This window comes from Propithecus coquereli, unplaced genomic scaffold (assembly GCF_000956105.1).
Source record: "Propithecus coquereli isolate 6110/MARCELLA unplaced genomic scaffold, Pcoq_1.0 Scaffold196, whole genome shotgun sequence".
Classification (NCBI taxonomy): domain Eukaryota; kingdom Metazoa; phylum Chordata; class Mammalia; order Primates; family Indriidae; genus Propithecus; species Propithecus coquereli.
Genome location: NW_012144522.1, coordinates 1,372,533 through 1,394,299, shown reverse-complemented (window position 1 = coordinate 1,394,299; position 21,767 = coordinate 1,372,533). Strand labels below are relative to the sequence as shown.

The 21,767-nt window shown below is 40.0% G+C and overlaps 1 protein-coding gene across 1 annotated transcript in view; it reads right to left on the bottom strand.

Moving 5' to 3' along the window:
- LOC105809504 (zinc finger protein 160-like) overlaps positions 1 to 21,275 on the bottom strand; it is a 43,932-nt gene extending 22,657 nt beyond the window's left edge. Inside the window, exon 1 of the mRNA XM_012643325.1 lies at positions 21,120 to 21,275. Coding sequence (XP_012498779.1) covers positions 21,120 to 21,275 — 156 coding nt within the window. The remainder of the gene's footprint in view (positions 1 to 21,119) is intronic.
- Positions 21,276 to 21,767: the final 492 nt, after the last annotated feature.

Below are 21,767 nucleotides of genomic sequence, written 5' to 3'. Positions count from 1 at the left end.
TTAACGTAGACTTCCCTGATCCCACGCAAATAAATGAGTTGATTGTGGAGCTTTTGGTTAAACTCAAAACAGTAGACAAGAAGCTGAGTATAGCTGAAAGTCTTGAATCCATTTTGTATACGGGGAGTTTTGCTGCTTCTCAACATTTCAAGAAAGCAACATGGACATTCTTATTCATGAGAAATAAAAAAGGGATATTTTCTCAGTCACAGAAATATTTTGACATGTGGTCCCTGTGATAGCATTATAAGATAGACACGAATTTCTAAGGATTTAAACATTTTTTTCTAATTAGGAAACTACTTACACCTCTTGAGTATATATTATAGCCTATACCATAAAAAAGAGAATGAGCAATTTTTGTTATATTTTTCTTTCACTAAACTAAACATTCACAGGGACAATTCTGTTTTTATATTTATAGAGAACCTAGTTTGTACCTGCCACTGTGTTTTATGTGCATTTTCATTTCACAAAATTTCATCTCCAAACAACACACTAATTTATGCCCCCCCCCACATTTTTCACTGGAGTAACACGAGGAAGAAATGTATTAAATTTATAATCTGTATTACTATGCATGGAAGGGAAAAATCTCCAGTAGAAATCATATATGAAAACAAAAAGTACTTTTACTACAATTAAAAATAGACCATAGAATATATTGCTCAGTATCATGAACGGAAAGCAACATGTTCGTAGCCTTTGGAAAAGCACTCACATGGTGGCAGGTGCCTGTAGTCCCGGCTACTTGGGAGCCTGAGGCAGAAGGATTGGTTGAGCCCAGGAGTTTGAGGCTTCAGTGAAGTATGATCACACCACTGCACTGCAGCTGGGGAAACAAAGTAAGACCCCGTCTTTCTTTCTTTTTTTTAAACAACTCTTCTATAGTAAAATTGCTTAGTCCTGTTTATTATATAATAAACTTTTCCACATGTTAATTTTAATTGAACAAGTGTAAAAATATCTTAGGCAATTTGGCTAAACGGGATTCGGAAACATTTCAACAAGAATGTTGTGTAATGAGACCTATGGGCGCAGCAGAAAAAGAAATGTAGTAAGCTATTACTATGAAGAAAACTGCAGTCTTCCCAATTTTCTGAACCAAGAATTCAGGAGTTTCAAGAGTACACATTCGGTGCTGTATTGCAGAGTCAGTGTCCATCGTGAAGTTAGACTACTGACACCTACTGACCTCTGCACTCCCTCTTCCTGTTCTTTCCAACCTGTCCAGCTGACAGTTCCTGGGTGCGCACTCCTTTGGCACCAGATGGAAGTTCGAGACACTACCCCCCACCCAACCCCACCATTTAATAATCATAACACTCCAACCTAATTACTTATTCCTGTTTTCTCAATCTATTTTTGGACCAGTCTTCGAAGTCTACCCATCTTTCCCAGGAAGCCACATTATGTAATAAACATTCTCGTAACACTTCCGCATTTGGCATCATCATTCTCGATGTTCAGACTAAATGCTAGGTGGGGGTCAATCTAGTTCCAGGGGAGTGTTCACAAATTAAAATTACCAAAAATATTAAAAGGATGAATATATAAATCGCTAGTTTATCAAAATGAAACAATATTATCAAAATGAAACAATATTCATGAACATTAATCTTTCCAAACAACATCACTGAGCATTCCTAGGACAAAAAAGAGATATTTTTATCCTTGTACCCCACACTTTCTTTTGTGTCCTTATATTTTTCATATTCTTACTACATTTGTATTTTCACTTCATGTAAATCAAGATACACACCATAGGTCGTATTTGGCACACAAAAAAGAGGCAAGTGGAAATATAATACAGCGCATGTTCACCAACAGTGATACAGCTTTTAGGGTTTAATAGTTTGAAATTGCACATCTGTGGGATTTTCATTATACCTGCATCAGTATCCTAAGACATTGTGTGAAGAGAATAACTTAAGTGTAATGTATGATTCTGGGTTTCTGAAATTATGTATTGTTGGATTCCACCAAGAAAAAAATTGTTCTAGATCCTTCAACCTTAAGAACCTAATGGTGCACTGTTATTTTCTATTATGATGTGTACTATTGAGGTAGGATAAAGCTATGTTGGGAAAGAATGTGATGAATTCATAGGTATGAAATAACAATACATTTTATAAAACATTAGATCTACAATACATTCTGAAAAAAGCAGCAGCAAGTTCTAATCTCAGCAGTTAGATGTGAATCCTACTCAAAGAATGCTACTCTGGTTCTTCTGATTAAACTTTCCACCCTGATAACTGTTCTTTCTTAATTTTCAAAAATAAGACTAATTTTTCATGAATCTTTGCTATGCAGTAGCTATTGCCATTCAATGGCAAAGGTGGCTACCATTTCCCCAGCATTATTTCTACCACATAATCAGTCCTTAATAACCTACTTCTCTTCCCATAGAAACCCCAGTGTCTTAAGGTCTTGATCTGCTCTGTATTATGGTCAGTTGATTGAGCTTTGTCTCCTTTAACCTACAGTGCCCTCCTGTCAGAAGAGAGCCCTGGACACAATGAGCAACATGAGTGACATCACACTTTTACGTTGTTCTCTGCCCCTCCCAAATGCTAGTTGAGATGGTATTTAATATTCAAAGGCAGCATCCTTCTTCTTACAGGAAAGTGGATGGAAGTAATCCTCACCCTCAAAGCAGGACCTGCCATACAATGGATTCTTTTCCCCAGACCACAATGAAAGGCTTTTGAAAAAGGCATAATAGTAAGATTTCAAAGTTCAAGTTGAAAGTTATGAATAGTAAAGTAGCCTTTTCAAGAATCCTCAAATAAATGAATAAAATATTTTGTAAGTTGAAGATAATTGGCCATCTCCAAACGTCCTGGCACCCTTGATATATATCATGCCGTAAGTTTTAACGTATTCAGACTTAGAATTATTTTACAGTATGTAGTATCAAAGGTTAATCATGGAGAATTAGAGATTGACTCATTCCTCATACAAATCCTCACCTACATATATGGCCCCTGGGTAATAGCCTCAACATGTACTTTACATTTGTGTGCTTTCATCAAAGATGTGTATTTTGACGCCCAGTGGGTTGTGAGGCACGAAGAAATCCTCTTCCACATACAATTATATAATTTTTCTTTAGTGTGGGCTCTCCAATGTTAATGGTTGAACTCATGAGGGGTTGGCCATAGTCTGCAATTGTAAGGATTCTCTTGAGAATGAATTCTCTAATGTCACGCAAGGACTGAATTGTGACTGAAGACCTTGCCACACTCATTTGCATGGTTTCTTTCAAGTATGGATTCTGTGATGCCTTGCAAGCTTTGATCGTGCACTGAAGAGCTTGCCACAGTCATTACATCTGTAAGGTTTCTCACCAGTATGAATTCTTCGATGATTTGCTACTTGTGAACGTTGAGTGAAAACCTTGCCCATTCGTTACACTTGTAAGGTTTCTCTCCATTATGAATGCTTTGATGACTTTCAAGCCTTGGGCTGCAGGCCTTGAGATGCGTCAGTGCAGGATGAAAACCATGGAGCCACTCGCCCAGGTCATGAGGCCCAAACACAAGGCATTAGGAGTGGATACGAATATTGCATATGGTAAGTCTGTGCTTCCGCCTTGATGGCTAAAGGAACAGCATCCAAAATCTATAGTTGTGATGTTTTCATTCCTCCACCTTCCAATCACATGCATAGGAACTTTGATATTTACCAGCATGTACAGGATCCAGCACAGAATATTGGAGGGGCCAATGTACCCGAGAGCTTTTACTTTAAGCCCCGCCCATCTGGAGTTCCTGGGTCTGATTATGGTGGCCTGAAAGACACTCAAGAGGCAGGTGGTACTAAGAGAGACACCCTGGCCCCTCTGTGAACATAGAAACAAGTTTGCATCCAAACTCACTGAAACAATGTATCATCCCGACAGCTGTCATGGTCTCTGGGATTCCTCTTGAGAGAATGACCAAGGAGTTGGCCACAGTCAGGTGCCTGAGAATCAAATCTGCAGACCTTGGCTTGTGTCCACTGAAGTGAAGGAACATATAGTGATATAAAAGTGAGAGATTCCCCAGGATTCCAATGGCAATCTGAGCCAGAAAAACCATTCCAATATTCACATACATGGAGGCCATTCTGTTATTTTTCCCGGATTCCATATTGACATTCACAAACACAGGATTCTGCATGCAAACATGAGTTGTGGTCTACTATTTTTGTGGAAAATCCAAAAATCTCCATTTACTATTACTTCCCCCTAAGATTTTATTTTAAATATGTCATTTTTTTGGTTAAAAGATTTTCCAAGTTTTGTGTACTTGTACAGGACTTATAATGTTAATGGGTCATTGTTATTAATTGTTTATTCCTAACATTTCATATTTACAACTCTATGTGTTAGGACCTAACATTATTTTCCTTTTATAGATAGGGACAATATAGGTAAAAGGTTATTTAAAGGACTCACCTATATGTTTGTGAAGTCAGGGTTTTAACCTGCATTTCCTCATTGCAGTGATATTGGTGTTTATCATACCCACTGTTTATTCTCTTTAAATAGTCGAAATACATGTCATTGTCATATTTCAAATTTGTTTTATTTTATAAGTTTAATTGTGCTAACACATCATTCAAAATTTTATTATATTGTATAATCCCAAATTCATACTGTGAATGAACACTCAGAGGTCTTAATCAACTGTAGAATCACTAAATAATTTATTGGATTTAAACTAGGTTTACTGACAAAACAGGCAGACGAGAAAAACCTCCAGCCAGAATGTCTCTGCAAGAAAGAAAGATTTTAGATGACAGTGGGCTCCTGAGCTGCTGGAGAGACCTGCCAACACCAGGCCAGACGTGGCTGCCACCAATGAGTCGTGAGTCTCTTGTGGACAGGGCACTGGGCTCCTGGCTCCCTCAGGATACCACACCTCCCACCTGACATACCCCAGCCCATTGGCAGGCGCCATGTTGCTTCATTCTCCCCTTCCCCTCCCCTATGCACAGCTGCCGAGAGAGACAATTTAGCCACCATCTGGAGGCATCTGCAGGGAACGGAATCTTTCCTTCTGGAACCCTACAGCAGACTGAGGCGTACTTGGACTGTGAGATTCCCTACCCGCCAGCCCTCCCAGGTGCTACTTGCCTGGTGACTCCAGCAAAGTGGGGCAAACCCTGAGGCGGAGAGAAATTGATCCAGCATGTGCACCTCGTGCTAGACTTGAGACCAGCATTCTTCTCCCTGGCAGAGCCAGGGATTGATCTCCAAGGCCTGGGGCACAGGCCCGCAGGCCGGATCGGGTACACCAGGTGTCGATCTCATTGCCTGGGGGCACAGAAGGGATATTTGTGAACTAGTATACTGAGGAGTGTGTGCTTTCAGGGGCAGATCAGAGTGGGTCCTAGCTGTAGTGTCCTCGAGGGGCAACCTTCCTCCCACAGGAGTGCTGTGCTCCCAGCTAGGCTGTGATCCTGGGCAGGGAACATCCCAGCTTACATGACAGTCAGGGGAGATCTGCTGGCTTGAGGTCATGCCTGCTGGCAGAGGCCCAGGAGAAACCACAGAATAGGGGAGACTGCTCCAGACTGCAGGTCTCAGACAGCTCACCTCCACACGCAGACTTTTTGGCTGGGTGGGGCCATTTCAGCCCCTCCCTAGCAGCTTTGCCCAGAAGCAGAGAACAGACCTTTGACCCTTGGTAATAGCATTTGTGGAGCTTGAGGGCAGGCTCACCCAACCCAGCCCACTCAGCCTCACTTCCCCACCTGCCCCTGCTAAGTTGGAGAATAAAGACACACCTGGAAGTCCCAGGGCCCCACCCATCACCCGAGGCACTAGAGTGACTCTCCAGAGGAACAAGAGCTGGTTCCAGGACCCAAAAACAACATTGCAGCCTGCCCCTCCTGGCAGGCACCACCTACTGACAGCGAGGTCAATCTGCATGCCTTTTACTGCATTTACTGACTCATCATACAGGGTGTGGTCAAATCTCACCCACAAGCGCCACCTACTGGCTCAGAGACTAAAATGGGCATGTCATTATCTAAACAAAAATCCAAAGGTGAGAAGCAACAGCTGCTCCAGATGGGAAGGAATCAGCGAAAGAACTCTGGAAGCATGAAAAATCAAATGGAAAGCACACCCCCAAAGGGGAGCACCAGCTCTCTAGCAACGGATACCCACCAAATTTACAACACTAAAATGATACAAGCAGAATTTCGAACATGGATTGTAAGAAAACTCAATCATATGCAAGAGAAAATGGATACCCAACACAAAGAAACCACAAAAAAATCTAGGACTTGGAAGGAAAATTCACTAAGGAAATTGAAATATTAAAGAAAAATCAAACAGAATCTCTCAAAATGAAGAATTTATCCAAGGAATTACAAAACACAATGGAAATCCTCAAGAATAGGGTAGATCAAACAGAAGAAAGAATCTCAGGGATTGAAGATAACACCTTTCAATTAAATAAGTCAGTTACAGACATAAGGCAGAGAAATAAGAGAAAAGACCAAAGCCTACGAGAAATGTGGGATTATGTGAAGAAACCTAACCCGAGAATCATAGTCATCCCTGAGGGTGAAGAAGAAAATACACAAGGGTTGGATAAACTATCTGAGGATATAATGGAGGAAAATTTCCCAGCCTTGCTATACATCTAGATATTCAGGTACAAGAAGCTCAAAGGACTCCTGGGAGATTCATCACAAACAGGAAGACACCACGACACATAGTCATCAGAGTGGCCAAAATAAACATGAAAGAAGCCCTCCTACGAGCCATAAGGCAAAAGAAGCAGGTAATCTACGAAGGAAAGCCCATCAGACTAACTGCAGACTTCTCAACTGAGACCTTACAAGCCAAAGGAGACTAAGGCCTGATTCTCACTCTTCTCAAACAGAATAATGCCCAGCCTAGAATCTTGTACCCTGCCAAACTAAGTTTCTTATAAGAAGGAGAAATAAGGACCTTCTCAGACAAGCAAAGACTGAGGGATTTCATCAAGGCAAGACCTGCCCTCCAGGAAGTACTCAAAACAGCGTCACACATGGATCAGCACAATAAACACTCAGCAGTGCAAAATCATCCAAAAGCTGAAAGTCAAAGGATGGATACCACAATGGCTCAAGAGAGAAAACAAAGCAAGAAAGTTCAACTCAACAGGATGAAGAGAAATCTGCCCCCCTTATCAATCCTTTTGACCAATCCTTGAACTGCCCGCTAAAGAGACATAGGCTGGCCAAATGGATAAATATACACAAGCCAAGTATCTTCTGTCTTCAGGAAACACATCTAACCAGTGTCACAGAGATGGAAGGAATATAAATGTGTATTAATAAAAGAGGTCTGGAGATATCACGATTCTTTCATATATGAACACAACATCAAGACATACATGTGAATGCTGACTGTGTGTTTGATTTTTTGAATGAGGGCGAGACTGTGAGTTTGTATATGTTATGGTGCATGTGTATGGATATGACTGCACTTTTATTAATATGTAGTGAGTCTGTGGATGAGGGTGAGTTAGTGGGAAGTGTGAGAATGGATGTGAGTGTATGTGACTGTATATTTGTGTGTATGTGCATGCATGTGTACATGTTTGCATCTCTGTGTAAGTGTGTAATTGTGTGTATGTGTGTGTGTGTGCACTAGGAAGGACTGTCCACCATTAAGACTCTAATATCTGACTTGGAAACAAACCGAGAGACATTGGATAATAGACCTGGAACAAATGTGGATTTTTGGTAGGAAAAACAAATATTTAATTTTAACTCATGTTTTACATATTTCAACTAATTAAGAAAGTAACCAGTATTCATTACTGAAAATTCAGCAAAAAAAAAAAAAGTGTATCTGACTGTGGCAACCATTCAATGCTCTTGAACTGAGTGAGTAGCAGTGGCTTAGCTGATAGTCTTTAACTTTAGCTGATGGCCTTTTAAACCTTGCGATCCTGGTGCTCTCAGTTGTGCATGACTCCTGTCAGCTTCTCCCACTCTGTGGTTGTTGTTTTATTTAGCCCTTCTATCATTACTGGGTATTCAATGGCAAGAAGGTAGATTTTCCTACAAAATTTCCATATCGTCTAGACGTCCAAATTAATTGTCAATTAATATTTGGGTTCATGTTCTTCCTTTTCCTGTATGTCTTTGGGAATCCTTCTCAGGTACTTTCCACTTCCTTGTTCATAATTCAAGGTGTGACTTAGGGCCATGAAGACTAGAAAATAACTCACTTTCAGGTAGAGAAGCTTCTCGGGGAAGCAGAGCACTCAGTGAGGCGCATGGGATTCACTGCCGGTCCCTCATGTGTCAGAACTCAGCGTTTTCTGCTCCCTCCGGGGAGATTTTGTCTACTCCTAGAATGACGGAAAGGAAAGAGCCTTCCTCAAACACTGCAATGGTCTCTGTCAGACGCTAAATAGAAATTTGTAATTGGATTTAGTAATTAGCAACTGGGAAAAAGTTTTTCAGCAGCGTTCTCAGCTCCCAAGCCAGAAATGTCATTGCTGCTACAGATGAAATAATAACTGAACCTCTAGGGGAGGTGAAGTCACAGAATCACAAACCTTCACCTCAGGGCCTGGCTGCCTCCCTCTCATACACCCAGTGACCGTCATAACTATCCCACTGAGCTCACCCTGCAGACAGCGGGATGGGGTAAGGTGAGTATCTTTTACTTTGATCTGAGAGGCAAAGTATGTAAGAGAAGGAGATGTATCCGAAATCTAGGTTAGTGATCATATTGGAAAATGGGATTCTCGGGGGTTTGAAACTGTTCCAGTGCCAAACCACACAGGAAGGAGAAATTGTTTCTAAAGCATGAGCTGAACTAGTAAGGTGAAACAGGGGTCCTGCACATTCTAAACCACTCTCAAATGACTACAAATGTGGTTTAATGTAATCCTCTCTGACAGTGATTGGTGATGTGTAATATCAGTGGTAATGCAATGTGATTTTTAAAAAGTACTTAAAAACTGTAGTTCTGAAATCAATCTGCTGTTCAGCCTACTTTACAGAAATCATAAAGTTTCCAAAATTACTAGAGGTGTACCTCTAATACTTCAGTGCTTGTAATAAAGAGTAGGATGAATCCACAAAAATCATCAAAACCAATCCAGAAACAGTGTGTTTGAATGGTAATTGCTGGAGTAGAAATGTCTTTTTCAACTCTGGCTAAATGGAGACATTCATTGTGTCTCTACTCAAAACATCCACTGTCTGTTGATATTGATGAAACTGTTTTCCCTTTTTAAAGAAGCAGCATTTAAGAAAAGGGTCACTATAATTCTGTATTTAAGACTGAAGCTGTCAGTTTCAAATGTATCTTGTGATTGGTTCTCGGGTTTAAAAATATTCCAGTATGAATCCCCAAATCTAAAATTTGAGTTTACAAAACGCACAAAATTATACCCCTTACTTCCTTTATTCTGCATGTAAGTCTTTTCATATTTGTTTCACAAATCTCACCTCATTGCTAATAGTTTTACTTAAGTAAGATGTTTATGCACACATAATTATATGATCTGAAATTAGCAAAAGCATAGTTTCTAATCTTAAATTATAATATTAATATTTCATTCTGTATTTGTGTTTCATATCCCATAGTTTCCGGCAATACATGATGTTGTTCAATAATTCCCGATAGGTACCCTTGTACTTTTGTTTCTAGCATAAAAGCAAACAAATCTTTCTCTTGTCATCCTAATCTTGAGCAATTCTTGCATCCATTCAATCCGACCCGGTCCTAGAGCAGGTTCCTGCAGCATTATACTGCAATCAGTGCGTCTGCGTTTTACTAAGTCTCTAAATCTTCTTTCATAATTGAAATTAGCCTGTAGAATAAACCTTTACACATGAATTGAAACTTGTTACATTTAAATTCTAAGAATAACATACCAACAATCCAAAATCAAAGGACAAGGCATAAAAACAAAACTAAATTTACTGTCTGAGTTATTCAAAGAATGCGGCTAACTAGCTTTGCTAGTATAGGAGGATGATAACGCTTTGTCTTTGAAACCAGCACAATCATGTTAAATTCCCCATTTTGCCCCTAAATAGGATGTGAATTAAAAAAAAAATACTTAACCTCTCTGTGTGTATATTCTCCTCATCTTTACAGGGAAGTCATAATGGCTGCCTCATAGATTTGTGCGAAAAAAATATTACCACGTGTACAGCCTTCATCACAGCTGTCAATAAATTATAAGTGCTCTTAAAGGTTACATATGTAATTCTTGAAAGCACGTTATTAAAAGAAAGATCATGAGTGTTTCTAAAGGAGAACTCATGGTAAGCGGAGAACACTGCATTGAAGTTTCCATGGTGAACGTGGCCCTTGCATCATATTCTCATGCAGGGTCCTCTGGCTCTGAAGTCAAATAAATACCAGTCTCTGCGAACTGGCAGAATGGACTCCAGGGATGTGGCAACAGGAATGATCTTCTTATCCCAGACTGCGTTTGGGATCCTTGGGAATTGCACTCTTCTATGTCATTATCTCTTCCTTCACTGCACTGGGCATAGGTTAAGGCCCACGGATTTGATTCTAAAACACTTGACTGTAGCCAATTCTTTAGCCCTCCTCTTCAGAGGAGTTCCCCAGACAATGGCAGCTTTTGGATTGAGAGATTTTCTCAATGATATTGGATGCAAACTTGTTTTCTATCTTCACAGAGTGGGCAGGGGTGTGTCCATCAGCACCACCTGCCTCTTGAGTGTTTTCCAAGCCATCAAGATCAGCCTCAGGAACTGCAGGTGGGCAGAACTTAAAATGAAAGCTCCCAAGTACACTGGCTCCTCTATATTATTCTGTTGGGTCCTGCAAATGCTGGTAAATATAACTTTTACGCCATACGTGACTAGCAAATGGAGAAACAAAAACACCACAACGAAAAAGGATTTGGGATTCTGTTCTGGGGAACACAGTGACAAAATCACACTATCACTGCTCACATTATTATTATTCCCTGATGTTTCGTGTTTGGGGCTCATGCTCTGGGCCAGCAGCTCCATGGTTTTCATCCTGCACAGGCACAAGCAGCAGGTGCGACACATTCACAGGGCTAACAGCTCTCCCAGATCCTCCCCTGAGTCTAAAGCTGCCAAAAAAATCCTTGTCCTCGTGAACACCTTTGTATCTCTTTACACCCTCTCCTCCATCTTCCAAGTCTGTATTTCTCATTCTCCTCATCCCAGTTGGTTGCTGGTGAACATCTCTGCCCTAATCTCTGTGTGTTTCCCAACTGCCTGCCCATTTGTTCTCATGAGCTGTGACTTCAGTGTAGCCAGGCCCTTCTCTATCTCGTTAAGGAATGCGATATCTGCTCATCTTACCAGAAAGACATACAATGTGTGTTTTTGCACAATTCTCATTTCTTTGTTTATTCCTCTCCACAGAGTTGTAAGTACAATTATGAAGCAGTCACATTATGAGACAACAGTGAGCGAGATAGCTTCTGACCAATAATAAACCACAAATAGTAACAGCAATTGTATTAAATAAATGACATAATTATGTAATTATTATGTAAATACTTATATAATTTAAATTGCATTCGTGTTTGCAGTGGAGTAGTTCAGAGCCTATGAAATAATAAAACACTAGGTCCTACAACAATCTGGAGATTATGGGGATGTCTTTGAGTGTGAAACTTTCATTCTGAGATAATAAGTTTCTTCCAAAATTAACTAAACATGGAATTTCTGGAAAAGTTCCATAAGAAAGAAACAGCAATGTGAGATGGTTGTTCAAGAAACTGAAGAAATGAATGTTCTCAAGGAATAATGAAGCAGTATGAGCTAATGGTGGAACAGAAATCAGCTTCAGGTAGTAGGTGTATTGGGGGCCAAATAATTAAAGATGTATGTTACATCCTCATTTGAAATATGATGCTATGGAGACAGGTAAGCATATTGAAAATGTTTTCATGCAGAAACCAAATTAAACTGGAGTGGGCAGAAGGAGAACACAAACATGTTTTAGATGATTTTATAAAAACAGCAATATATGTAACCTAAATGTTTGAACCCTGTAATATTCCTTTTTTTTTTTTGAGACAGAGTCTCACTTTGTTGCTCGGGCTAGAGTGCTGTGGCGTCATCTTAGCTCACAGCAACCTCAAACTCCTGGGCTCAAGCGATCCTCCTGCCTCAGCCTCCCGAGTAGCCTGTAGCGCATGCCTGTAGCTGGGACTACAGGCATGTGCCACCATGCCCGGCTAGTTTTTTCTATATATTTTTAGTTGTCCAATTAATTTCTTTCTATTTTTAGTAGAGAGGGGTCTCGCTCTTGCTCAGGCTGGTTTCAAACTCCTGAGCTCAAACAATCCGCCCGCCTCGGCCTCCCAGAGAGCTAGGATTACAGGCGTGAGCCACTGTGCCCGGCCCTCTGTAATATTCTGAAATTAAAAAAATATATAAAAAATATTATGTAAGTGTTGACAATTTAAAAAGACAGGATGTCTGTGATAAAACAGCATGGGTTTTGGCAACTGTAGAAGACAGAATTTTCTGTGAAACATGAAGATGCCAGTTGGCCATGTTGGAAAGAAAGATATTTGGGAGAGAATCTCATCTCTTTTAGGTGTGGAATTAAACTTAGAGCAACAGAGGAACAGCCTTTGGAGGGAAAAGTTATGAAACCTATTTGTTTAGGTAAAGTTTGTGGCACGTGTACTTCCACAGGAGCAAAATAGGTATTTCTAAAGTACAGGCAATGTTTTATATAGCTATCTCTGTATTTACGTTATGAAGCTGATGCAGAGTATTAAGAAGTCCATAATTAGAAAAGTAAAAGAATTGGTCTGACATAATATATATGTGTTTATATACATAGATAGATGCATATTTAACCTTGTGACACAAAAATAGAGAAACATGTATTTTAGCTAACAAAGGACACTTAGAAATACTTACTGGCCGGGCGCGGTGGCTCACGCCTGTAATCCTAGCTCTCTGGGAGGCCGAGGCGGGCGGATTGTTTGAGCTCAGGAGTTCGAAACCAGCCTGAGCAAGAGCGAGACCCCGTCTCTACTAAAAATAGAAAGAAATTAATCGGACAACTAAAAACACATAGAAAAAATTAGCCGGGCATGGTGGCGCATGCCTGTAGTCCCAGCTACTCGGGAGGCTGAGGCAGAAGGATCGCTTGAGCCCAGGAGTTTGAGGTTGCTGTGAGCTAGGCTGATGCCATGGCACTCTAGCCAAGGCAACAAAGCGAGACTCTGTCTCAAAAAAAAAAAAAAAGAAAGAAATACTTACTTATTGGACCACAAATTAAGGTGCAATGTGCACACACACACACATGCATGTTTATAATCAATGCACGCGTGTAATCAATGCATGTGTTTAATCAGTCCAATTATGTTCACTATCCATCAAGTAGTAGTATTGGGAAACTATGGCTTAATAAATGCAAGAATAGTAATACTTATAAGAATTACAATAGTGACAACCTACTTTAAATTTAAAGTCTATTTCATCTGATATTTATATAGTCAAGTTAGCTGTTTAATAAGGTGAAAATAACTTGGAGTGTCTATTGCATTATTTGTCCCTAATGTTTTAGCTATACTATTGAAATAAAATTCTCAATTGAATAGAGTCAAATATTGTTAGACCATAAATGGAGCAATTAGTGTATTTCTGTTTAACACAATAATGGATATACTTGGGGTTTGATTTAGCAATTTATTGCATGTAGTTCCTTACCCCCGGGTATTTTGTAATTCTTTCCATGTTAATTTTTAATGATTATATTTTATAATTATATTATTCCTTTACTTATGAGGTTTCATATTCAATATATCTTAGATTTTAACCTAGAAATCACAGCATACTTTTTTTTTTTGAGACAGAGTCTCACTCTGTTGCCCTGGCTAGAGTGAGTGCCATGGCATCACCCTAGCTCACAGCAACCTCAAACTCCTGGGCTCAAGCGATCCTCCTGTCTCAGCCTCCCGAGTAGCTGGGACTACAGGCATGCGCCACCATGCCTGGCTAGTTTTTTTCTATATGTTTTTAGTTGTTCAGATAATTTCTTTCTATTTTTTTAGTAGAGACGGAGTCTCGCTCTTGCTCAGGCTGGTCTCGAACTCCTGAGCTCAAACAATCCGCCCGCCTCGGCCTCCCAGAGTGCTAGGATTACAGGCATGAGCCACCGCGCCCGGCCCACAGCATACTTTTAAAAATAAATTACAGTACAAAGGTACTTCACACTTCCACTGTAATATAAGAACATTAATACCCTAATCTACATAGCTTCTGCCAATTTTTTTTAAATTGGAGATAGGTATTTAAAAACAATTTTTAAAGACACACGCATAGGTCTGCAGTGCACTGAACAATGATATATCACACACTGAACACACCTCTCTTTCCATCTTCTATTTCAAAAAACACAAGATTGTCAGCTCACAAATGCCTCCTTGTGTGCCCTCCCAGTCACTACCCCCGAGAGTAACCACTAATCCAACATCTAACAGCATAGCACATTGTCACATGCTTGGTAGTTTATATAAATGAAAGCACACAGAAGGAAATCTTTGATATTTGTCTTTTTTTTTAATTCCATATAATGTTTGTGAATTTATCCAGATTATTAAATGTTGTTGTTGATCCTCGTTAGCATGGTTCCATTGTGTGCATCCTAACAATTAATTTAACAGGATTCCATTTTGTGAACACCTAAAAATTAATTTAATCATCCCACTCTTGATGCATATGTGGGTAGTTTTCAGTTTGGGACTATTATGAATAGTATCAGTGTGCACGCATTTTAGAACTTAAGTTTTGGTGAAATGTACAAATTCATGTTGGGTATACAATAGCAGTGGATTTCATATACCATAGGATCACATCTGATTAGCTATAGCAAATACTTGCACTAAAATATTTTCCAAAATATCTGTATTAATTTTCACAACCACCAGCACTTGTATGAGATTCCATATTTATGCACATTCTTCACGGTGAAGTGCAGATAGAGCAGGGTCAGTGAAAACTGCCCTGGCGTTTGCCAACAGCAGGTAAGTGAGGCTATGGCAAATTTGCCTCCGCCCTCTGATTTCAAAATTTTTACTATATGGATGAAGTTCTGTTTGTTGGAAAGTTTTTGAAACTTTATTCTCAATAGGCCTGTCTAGGAAGGCTGACAAAATACACAAAATTCAGAGGCCTCTTTTCCCAATAAACTTTACTGGAATTGCTTGGCAAATTTACAGTGGTCAATCACTCCAGTAGTAAAGAAAAATAAACTGTTGTCTCTTTTGCCCCGACCACCACAAAGGAGGCTGAGCCCTCTAACAGATTCCTAGTGTATTGGAGACAACACAAGTCTCCTGTCACCCATTCTGTCATTTGGAGTCTCTGAAAAAAGAAGGCAGCCTCCACCTAAAAGACAGCTTTGGGATTTGGGCTTAGGTTTGACACAACTAACAGGTAAATTGCTTCTGAAAAGCAGTGATTAGCTTGCTACTGAACTGTTGCTACTGAGTTTTTGTTAAAACCAAAGCCCAATCCATAGGGACCCGGTGGCTGTCCAGTCTGACATTCCCACTGTGGTGTGAGCAACTTGGACTCCACGCTCACAAGGTAGGAAGGTCCGCAAAAGACTTTCACATCAAACAAAGATGGCGTATTTAAGAATGAATCCTGGGTAGCCTCAGAAACATCTCAGCTTTACAAGAGTGAGTTGTATCTATGGCCAAATGCAAATCCCCTGACACTAGAACACCCTCAGTTCTCTGAGATTCCCCCAAATATCTGGCCCTGGTTCACTGATGGCTCAGCTAAGTTGGAAACCGATGGTGTCCACTGGACTGGGGGATGTTTGGCTTCAGTGACAGCCATGGAGAACTGGAAGCAGACCTAGTGCTTGACTCAGTGGTCAGAACCCAGGCTCTTGTACTGTTGCCCACGTTAGAGCTGTTTGTCCTGCCATGTGGAAAACTCTAGAATGGAAGATTAGGAACATCCATATTTGGGGTCTATAAATTGCAGAAACAAATCTTAGTTGCTGATCTAACTGTCTGATCCACTCATTTGGAAGCCCACGGTAGAGCTTGTTCATTAAGGAAACTGACTGCGATCATACTGCTGAAGAAGCCCCACTGTTGTTTATGCAGACACAGCCACTGCAGGCCCCACCTTCAGTTCTCCTGAAGGGTGACCCATTTATCTCACACCGGAGGAGTGCCTCACATGTTTATCCTCCACTTTCCAAGTCTCTGTATCCTAAACACTAAGGCTTTGGCTCACAGTTCATTCTCTATGGATTCTCTCTGCCATGTCAATCTCGGGTTGTGCTGTGGCCCTAGAATTGCATCAGCCCTGTTCAGAAAAGGGACACAGGAAAGGAGGGGATGAGATTAATGAACTTCACCTAAGAGAAAGGTGCCATATCACCTCACCTTGGTTTCAGGCAAACCTCCAAAGTTGGGAAACTAGGGGGTCAGCTTATGTAGGGTGAAGTTAGAAGCAGAGGGATGTCATGGGAATTTGAGAAGAATGGCTTTTAGATATACACTGTTGTAAAATTAGACTGTGCAAATCCCCTGAACTGGGATACAAGGATACATGGCCTAAGACCACACTAGGAAGGCTCACGCCCGTATATTGCTTTATGGTTATCAAGTGATTTCACAGGAAGATCCTCTGTGAGCCTCGCCATACCCCACTGAGTTGTGCAGGACAGGTGCCATCCCAAAGCCATCTGAGACTTGAGAAAGTTGACCCACTTGTCCAAAGTAAGTTCAGCCTCCAAACCCAACTAATAATCCTCCTACTTTATCCAACACTGACCCTTACAGAAAAAAACCAATGACTGCCGAGCTCTGTCATGCTTAAAATACATAAAAAGAGAAAAAGAAGGTCATAATATAGTGATTAAAGGGGTCAATTCAGCAAGAGTATATAACAATTCTAAATACATATGTACCCGACACTGAAACAACCCGATAAATAAAGCAAGTATTATCAGAGCTAAAAAGAGAGGTAGACACAATACAATAATCGCTGGAGACATCAACACTCCATTTGCAGTATTGGATGGATCATCTAGACTGAAAACCAACAAAGAAACATTGGACTTAATCTGCACTACAGACCAGATGCACCTAATAGATATTTACAGAATGTTTCGTCCAACAGCCGCAGAATACACGTACTTCAGTTTAGCTCATGGATCATTCTCAAGGATAGACCATATGTTAGGCCACAAAACAAGTCTTAAGAGATTCAAAGAAAATTAAAATTATACCACATATTTCCTTTTTTGTTTGTTTTTATTTATTTTTTTTAATTCAGGATATTATGGGGGTACAAACATTTTGGTTACATGAAATGCATTTGCCTCACCCAAGCCAGGGCTACAAGAGTGTCCTTCCCCCATAGAGTGTGCCCCGTTTCCATTAGCTATGGGTTTACCTCCAATCCCAACCCCTGAACCCCCCCACCTGACTGGCACCCGGTGAGTATTACTACCATGTGAGCACCTTAGTGTTGACCAATTAGTACCAGTTTGATGGCGAGTACATGTGGTGCATGTTTTTCCATCCTTGTGATACTTCACTTTGAAGGATGGGCTCAAATCTCTATCCAGGATAATATAAGAGGTGCTAGATCACCATTGTTTTTTGTAGTTGAGTAGTATTCCATGGTATACATAGACCACATTTTATTAATCCACTCAGTATTGATGGGCATTTGGATTGTTTCCACATCTTTGTAATTGTAAATTGTGCTGCTATAAACATTCAAGTGCAGATGTCTTTATTATAGAATGTCTTTTTTTCCTTTGGATAGATGCCTAGTAGTGGGATTGCTGGATCGAATGGTATTTCCATTTTTTTCTTTGAGGTATCTCCAAATTACTTTCCACAGGGGTTGTACTAATTTGCAGTCCCACCAGCAGTGTAAGAGTGTTCCAATCTCTCCAAATCTACGCCAGCATTTGTTATTTTGGGACTTTTTGATAGAGGCCATTCTCACTGGAATTAGGTGATATCTCATTGTAGTTTTGATTAGCATTTCCCTAATGATTAGAGATGTTGAGCACTGTTTTATATGTTTGCTGGCCATTAGTCTGTGTTCTTTTGAAAAGTTTCTGTTCATGCCCTTTGCCCATTTATTGATGGGGTTGCTTGATTTTTTTGCTTGTTGATTTTCTTGAGTTCTATATAGATTCTTGTTATCGGCCCTTAATCATATGCATAACATGCAAATATTTTCTCCCATTCTGTAGGTTGTCTATTGGCTCTGATGATAATTTCCTTGGCTGGTCCCATTTGTTTATTTTTGTTACTGTTGTGATTTCTTTGGGGGTCTTCTTCCTAAATTCTTTACCCAGGCCGATGTCTAAAAGAGTCTTCCCAACATTTTCTTCCAGAATTCTTAAGGTGTTGCACCTTCATACCACATATTTTCTCTGACCACAATGGAATAAACCTAGAAATCAATAATGAGAGGAACACTTAAGTGTTGATCAGTTAATACCAATTTGCATATATGGTAGTAACATTCATCGGGTGTCGGGCGGATGGGAGGGGGGAGAAGGGGATAGGTATATACACACCTAATGGATGCGGTGCTCACCGTCTGGGGAATGGACACACTTGAAGCTCTGACTTGGGTGGGGAAAAGGCAACATACGAATCCTAAACATTTGTACCCCTATAATATGCTGAAATTTAAAAAATAATAATAATGACAGGAACATTGGAAAATAATATACAAACATGTGGAAATTAAACAACATGCTCCTGAATGACCAGTGGGTTGATGAAAAGATAAAGAAGAAAATTTTAAAATTTCTTGAGACAAATAAAAATGAAAACACAATATGCCAAAAACCTGTGGGATACAATAAAAGCAATAATAAAAGGAAAGTTTATAGCAATAAGTGTCCACATAGAAAAGTTTCAAATAAACAATCTTACGATGCATCTGAAAGATCTAGAAAAAAAAGAAGAGCAAATCAAGTCCAAAATTAGTAGAAGAAATAATAAAGCTCGGGCAGAAATAAATGAAATTGAAATGAAAAAAATATAAAAGATCAACAAAATGAAAAATTAGTCTTTTGAAAAGATAAATAAAATTGACACATCTTTAGCCAGACTAAGAAAAAAAAAAAGAGAAGATCCAAATAAATAAAATCAGAGATGAAAAAAGATACATTACAACTGATTCTGCAGATGTCGAAGGGATCATTCCAGACTGCTGGGAGCCACTCTATGCCAATAGATTGGAAGACTCGGGAGAAATGGATAAATTCCTAGATACATACAACCTACCAAAATTGAGCCATGAAGAAATCCAAACCTAAATAAACCAATAACAAGCAAGAAGATAGAAACACTAATAAAAATCTCCCGTCAAAGAAAAGTCCAGGACCTGATGGCTTCCCTGACAGAGAGTAGGATGGTTATCAGAGGCTGGGAAGGGTAGTGCGGAGGGGGTGATAAAGTGGGTGTGGTTAATGGTGCAAAAATATGGTTAGGTAGATAGAATGAACAATATTTGCATGGCACAACAAAGTGACCATAATCAACAATAAGTTAGGGTATACTTTAAAATAACTAAAAGAGTGGAATTGGAATGTTCCTAACACAAACAAGTGGTAAATGCCAGAGGTGATGGATACCTGAATTACCCTGATTTGATTAACTTACACTGTATGCCTGTATGAAAACATCACATGTACCCTATAAAGATGTACAACTATTATGTACCCATGATAATTAAATACAAATAATAAAAATTACAGAAATGTAGAGGCACAAGTTAATATGAATAATGACAAATTTCATAGAACAAATATAAATGTATTTATTATATATTCTCAATTTTATATATACGCACTTAACACAAATGATTTTACTAACATTCATAAGATACTTTATAACAAAATCTATCATGCCAGATAATGCAGTGTATTTTGTATAATGAATAGTATATTTATATTCCCATTCTATAAATGCATTAAATTAAAGGAAACTAAAACTACACTTTAATAATTTAACAAAAGAAAAGTAAAACAACAAAAGGTGACAGCAAACTGAATAATTGAAACATAAATAATGCAAGAAGAAGAGACATAATTATAAATGTGAAACCTACTTGAAGAACAATAAAGAGAGAAATCAAATTTGACACGACTGGGTTTATTTTTCCCTTTATACCTGTTCCTTGCCACCTCCTATGTGCCTGGTCCATCCCACCTGCCTCCTTTATGCAGCCTGTGTGACCCGTTCTATTGAGGGTCCCTGTGAAACACACCCATTCCTTCTCAGCACACCCCAAGGGAGAATGTAAGGAATGTCAGAGAACATCCGCCTCGGAAAGAAATGAGGCTGCCCAGACACACAGAGCAAGGGATGGTGCTTTTGTGAAATTGGGTCAGCTTGAGCAGCATTTCCCAAAGACAGTGGTTGGCAGAATGTACCACTGAGGTAGAAGAAGCAGTCGGCAAATGGCATACGAAAACAATCTGCAAAGAGACCTCAGATGCACCAAATTAGGAAGAAAGGCGTCGGCGAAGCAACTCATCCCACTGCCACATCTTGGAACTCAACTTTCCAAAGTTTTAAAGTTAAAATTTAGTAGTTTTGTTTTGCTCACGTTTAAGGTTACTGTGTTTTTGTCATTAGAAGGAATTTTCATTATTTGTCCAAATTCAGAAATGATGCATTTCACCAACAGCTTTAGCTGGGGTCTGAGATGGTGACACCCAGACACAGGACTGTGATAACTGAAGACCAGAGGATGGTTTCGGGAGTTTCCGAATAAGAATATATGAGGTGCTGGGGAAGGAGAGAGGATGGACAGGAGTTTTTTTATGATTGAATCAGGAAAAGTTGACTTTAAAGAGCAGTGGAGAGAGTTGAGCATGCATCCTCTGCATTTTGGGGAAATATTATTGGGGTCAAATTCATCAATGACTTAATACAGAGTAAAACAGACAAGGCGCGTTTGTTCTGATGGGTGACTGTGTGTTCCTTCCACAACAGACATACACTGGGTCCACGACTCATGAGCACAAAAGGGCAGACAGTGGGGAAAAATGCATTAATCAAGGAAGAGACAGTAATCAGCAACCTGCCAGGATTATGAAAAACAGACAAACCCACTTGGATGATGCAGGAGAGGATGTAAAAACACACAAAGGTGCTCACCAAGGCAAGGATGCTGTGGGCAGCTCTGGTCTCAGGGGAGGACCTGGGGGCGAGATCGTTCCTGTGAATGTGTCGCACCTGCTGCTTGTGCCGGTGCAGGATGAAAACCATGGAGCCGCTGGCCCAGACCATGAGGCCCAAACACAAAACATCAGGGATGGATATCATTGCTGCAATTAGTGGTGAAGATAAGACTTTTTCACCAGCTGGAGCAGAACAGTATGCAAAATCCATTTTCTTTGTGATGTTTGTGTTTTTCCATTTGCCAGTCACCTTCACAGGAAAAATGATATTTACCAGCAAGTGCAGAATCCAGCAGAGGATCGTGGAGGTTCCCATGTATTTGGTAGCTTTTACCTTAAACTCTGACCACTTAGAGCTCCTGGGGCTAATTGTGATGGCCTGGAAGACGCTCAAGAGGCAGGTGCTGCCAAAGGACACACCCCTGCCCACCCTGTGAGCACAGAAAACAAGTTTGCATCCAAAATCACTGAGGACATATTCCAACCCCAAAGCTACCATGGTCTCTGGGATTCCTTTGGAGAGAATGACCAAGGAGTTGGCCACTGTCAGGTGCCTGAGAATCAAATCTGTAGACCTCGA